The sequence below is a fragment of the Delphinus delphis genome, chromosome 5 (genome assembly GCF_949987515.2).
Source record: "Delphinus delphis chromosome 5, mDelDel1.2, whole genome shotgun sequence".
Classification (NCBI taxonomy): Eukaryota; Metazoa; Chordata; class Mammalia; order Artiodactyla; family Delphinidae; genus Delphinus; species Delphinus delphis.
Window position 1 is genome coordinate 40,836,032 of NC_082687.1, and position 5,272 is coordinate 40,841,303.

At 40.6% G+C, this 5,272-nt stretch overlaps 1 protein-coding gene across 2 annotated transcripts in view; it reads right to left on the reverse strand.

Moving 5' to 3' along the window:
* Positions 1-2,932, reverse strand: part of THAP9 (THAP domain containing 9) — a 9,785-nt gene extending 6,853 nt beyond the window's left edge. For both annotated transcript variants that reach the window (XM_069540684.1, XM_060012258.1), the window contains exon 1: positions 1,611-2,932. Coding sequence is in view for 1 of the 2 variants with exons in the window: in XM_060012258.1 (XP_059868241.1) it covers positions 1,611-1,810 (200 nt within the window). In the remaining variant the exon portion in view is untranslated. The remainder of the gene's footprint in view (positions 1-1,610) is intronic.
* Positions 2,933-5,272: the final 2,340 nt, after the last annotated feature.

Sequence of the window (5,272 nt, forward strand, 5' to 3'; positions counted from 1 at the left end):
GGAGAGAAGGCTCCTGCCATTCCTGGGCGGCCTCTGCCCCAATAGCAGTGGATTAAATGAAGTGCTGCTCTTAGGCAGCGATTTGAGGTCCAATGCAATTCTTCTTTACATCTGTTCAAAATCCTAAACAACCATCCAGGCATCCTTTCATTCCACAAATATTTATCAAGAGACCATTGTGTTCCAGGCACCCCTCCAGGGCAGGAGGTGTAACAAAGAACCAGACACAGACCTCATACTTGGGCAGCTCACAGTCTAGCGGGGAAGACAGTGTTAAGTACTAAGATTCAGTTCCACATTATGTGCACAAGAGGGTACCTAGTCCAGAATCGGAAGAATGGCAGGCCAGGATTCAAAAAGGATGTGATATCTAATCTGAGCCTGAAGGGTGAGGACCAATCTCCAGGACTAACAGGGAGAATGGGCATTTCAGGCAGATGGACTAGTAAGTCTCGAAGGGAAGGAAGCAGCAAGAAATGCCTTACAATAGGAACGTGGAATCTAAGAGGCAGGGAGAGAGGCAGGAGATGAGCCGCAGAGTCCAGCAGGAGCCACATCACATCACAGAAGCTCACTGAGCCACAGGAAGAAGTCTATGGGTAATGGGAGGCTTGGGCAGCAGGAAAGTGACTGGTATGGGTTGACTTGTGTCCCTCAAAAAAGATATATCATAGTCCTAATCTCCAGTACCTCAGAGTGTTATCTTATTTGGATATAGGGTCTTTACAGAGGTAATCAAGTTAAAATGAGGTCATTAGGGCACACCCTAATCCAACATGACTTGTGTCCTCATAAAAAGAGGAAATTTGGACACAGAAACATACATGGATAATGGAAGACGATGTGAAGAAACACAGGGAGAAGGACCACCATCTACAAGCCAAGGAGAGAGGCATGGGACAGACCCTACTTCACAGCCCTCGGAAGGAACTAACCCTGCCAGCACCTTGATTTTGGACTTCTAGCTTCCAGAACTGTGAGGCAATAATACATTTCTGTCATTTAAGTCAAATAAGTAAATAAATAGAAATAAAAGAATCTGTAAATCCTGTGATGAAAAAAACAGTAAAAATTGAGTATTAAATTTATAAGGCATTACTATAAAAGTCACTGTTATTTGCTTCCCACTAAGAGAATATAAATATAGCTATGTATTTTGACCATAAATTCTAAAAAATTATTTTTCATAATCTGGTCTCTGGACAGCCTGCATTGGCACCAACTACAGTGCTTAGGAAAAATTCAGGTTTTTGATTTTTGCCTCAAACCAATGGTATCAACCTAGATACCAATCAATTGTTCTCGATTTTCTAGATTAGTCACATATTAAAACTACTGAAGTGTCTGAGAAATTCCAATATTTCAAGATTTAGATTTTACCACCCAGAGTGTCTCTACCAACTGAAAGATGCAAAAAAAATTGTCAGCCTATATGTCTTCATTCTGTGGGTGAAATATCGACTGTGATAACATGCAAATACCACCTAGAAGTTTTTAAAAAGAGAAAGTGGACAAAAGGAGAGTATGAATACTAATAGCATTAATGTATAAACTACAGTGAAAGAACAAAATGTTTATTTTATTTAATATCTAAAATGTAATTCACTTACGTTCTGAGGATAGAAGAATGAGGCAGTTTAAGTATCTTTCTTACATAATCATAGACTTTGCTACTGCACAAGTAGAGTGTACACGCAAATTGCTTCATTTCTGTGGAGTACTCAGCTGTTTCTCTCCAGTTATACAACTCCCACTTAAAATCTGTTAAAATAAATTTATTCTTTGTGATGAAAAATGTGTACAGTAACATTTTCAGGCATAGACCATAGCATTTGGATATAAAATGTGATAAGCACCAAAATTCAAATAGTTACATTTTAACTGAGTTTGTTCAGAGGTTACTATCCAATCTTAGAGACTGTTAACCAATTTATCCTGTTCATCTTGGATCATTTCACTACAAAGAGGGACGAAAAATGTGTCAACTTCAGTCGTTATGTTTTACTATTCACTGGCAGCCTGAGTGGAGATTTTTAGAGGAACAGGGAAGAAAATGAAATAAATGGATAAATTAAGTCTCTGGATTATGAGGACATTTATCAGTTTTAGTTTGTTCCCTGGTCATCATTTATCTGAGAGTGAAAATTAGACACAAGAAATATTTTGGGGGATAGGGAACTATTCAGAATGAACAATCTTCCCTACCACTGAGAGAAAAAAAAAAAACCTCTGTTCCTGGTGCAGACCCTTATTTATAACCTATATTCCCCTCTTGGAAAAACACAAAATACTCTCTTCCATTGGAGATACCTACTCTTGTCTAGAAAAGGACATGCTTCTTTTACCAGAATGCAAATCCAAAATCTCTGCTGCTTTCATCAGAGAGTAAGTTGGCAATTCTTACTTTGCCCCTCTTCAAATATCCTGGTTCACAAAGAAGACTAGGTAGTCTTTCAATGAACATATATATACTCTATAGAGTATTACAGAAAAAAATTTGGAGACTTAACACAATTTTCAAACTCAAAGGGATTTTGCAAATTATCTAGTTCAACTCACTGCAAAAAAAGACTTTAGTGATAAATTATCTAGCAGTTAAAATTGTTTACAAAGAATTTGCAGTGACAAGTGTGTGATTATAAAAAGTGAAAAGTAGGGACTTCCCTGGTAGTCCAGTGGTTAAGCATCCATCCTTCAATGCAGGGGATGCCGGTTTGATCCCTGGTTGGGGAACTAAGATCCCACATGCCACAGGGCAACTAAGCCCACGCACCACAATTAGAGAGCCTGCATGCCACAACTAGAGAAGCCTGAGTGCCACAACGAGGAGCCCATGTGCCGCAACTAAGACCCGAAGCAGCCCAAAAAAATAAATAATAAATAAATAAATTAAAAAAAAATTTTTTTAATATTTTTAGAAAGTGAAAAGTACAGGGCTTCCCTGGTGGCGCAGTGGTTGAGAATCTGCCTGCCAATGCAGGGGACACGGGTTCGAGCCCTGGTCTGGGAAGATCCCACATGCCGCAGAGCAACTAAGCCTGTGCGCCACAGCTACTGAGCCTGCGCGTCTGGAGCCTGGGCTCTGCAACAAGAGAAGCCGCGACAGTGAGAGGCCTGCGCACCGCGATGAAGAGTGGCCCCCACTCGCTGCAACTAGAGAAAGCCCTCGCACAGAAACTAAGACCCAACACAGCCAAAAATAAATAAATTTATTAAAAAAAAAAAAAAAGTGAAAAGTACAATATATGGTATAAACCATATGATCTCATTTCTGGGTAGTAGGATTATGTGTTATTTTTATTATTTATACATTTCTTTGCTTCTCCTGTAATAAACATATTACTTTTACCATTTTTTTTTTTTTTTTTTGTGGTACGCGGGCCTCTCACTGTTGCGGCCTCTCCCGTTGCGAAGCACAGGCTCCGGACGCGCAGGCCCAACGGCCATGGCTCACGGGCCCAGCCGCTCCACAGCATGTGGGATCTTCCCGGCCCAGGGCTCAAACCCATGTCCCCTGCACTGGCAGGTGGATTCTTAACCACTGCACCACCAGGGAAGCTCTATGTCAATTTTAAACGATGTCCACAAATTCTTCAGTACTCCTCCTTTCAAGGAGTGGAACCTAATTCCCCTCCCCTTGAGTGTGGGCTGGGGTTAGTAATTTGCTTCTAAGGAATATAAAAAAGCAGACGTGATAGTGGGCATTAAACAAGATCATAAAAAGCACTGAGGATCTGTCCTTGCTCTCTCTGTTGAATGGTTTTTCTCTGGGGGAAGTTACCTGCCATGTCATAAGGAGCCCTAAGGAGAGTCCACTTGGCAAGAAACTTGAGTTCTCCGGCCAAAGGCCATGTGAGGGAGCCTTTCTGAAAGTAGATCCTTCAGTCTCCGTCAAGGCTTCAAATGACTGCAGTCTTGGCTAACATTTTGACTGCAATCTTATGAGATACTCCGTAACATCCACCTTATCCACTCCTCAATTCCTGACCCTCAGAAATTTGTCCCCTCTTCTCCTTCCTTTTTCTGGGCCACGCTGTGTGGCTTGTGGGATGTTAGTTCCCCAACCGGGGACTGAACCCGGCCCCTCAGCAGTGAAAGCACGGAGTCCTAACCACTGGACTACCAGGAATTCCCTGCACCCTCTTCTTTGATTTATTTTGGAGATAGATCTATAGGTAGCCTATGACTTTTATATATTTTAACTCAGGCTTTAAAACACATAGTTGTTAGAAATGAAACTGGTGAAAATTTTAATTTCCTTAGCTACTTGTTAGGGAAATGATATGACAGTTATGATAAAACTTAATTCTGAGATACTCTCTCAATCACCTTGAGAAAGAACACTGAATTGGTAAACCTCTAAGTCTCAATTCCCTTTTACTAGCCATGTAGTATTAGATACATCTCTCAATCTGTCAGCCTCCTCCAGGGCGATAGTAAGAGTACCTGAGGATACAGATGCGTTCAAAAGCACTTTGTAAATGGTAAAGTACTATCCAAGGTTTGTTCTTTCTTAGGAACAACTAATTCCACTTTCGGAACTTTTTATTTTATTGTCCCAGGAAGATGATGCTACTTGATCAAGAGAGAATGTACAGAGAATTATTTTTCCAATAAAGATGAGGCACACCTTTCTGTTTTCACTGGACTCTTTTCTTAACTGATGGCACGTGTTTGTGAGGCCACATTTCTAGACTGGGTGTAGTCTCTAACCATGCAAGGGACCATCAAAAGTTGACTAGTCCACCAAGTTACATTACCAGCCTGATTCTCTGATGCAAAGCTTCCCAACTGGCATGCCTGCTCAGTACAGTTATCAATCCCCTTAGCCCATGGAGTGGGCCTGGGCCACCTGGAGCCCTTGAAGTAGTTACATCAAGCTAGTCCCAAACTGCTTTGTACGTGTGCCCCAAAGTATTAAACAAATATTTCCAATTTTCAAAAAGACATGAAAAGGGTTGGTAAATACTGCAGTCTAACCAGCATGACTGACTAATTTGCGTTCTGGACAAAATTAAATTGGTATTAACAATTGATACCACTTTTAAAGCATTTACCTTGTGCTATATATATATTTTAAAGACTTAGTTTTGGTCTTAAAAAACTCTGCAAGACAGGTTTTTATCCTTTTACATAAGATGAAACCAAGACTGGAGCAGCCAAGTTTAGCTACCAGTAAATAGTCAATTAAAACTGGAATTCATGTCTCCCTAGTCTAAAACCACCTCTGGCAGAAGAAAAATCCCAAATCCATCACCATCTCATATACACA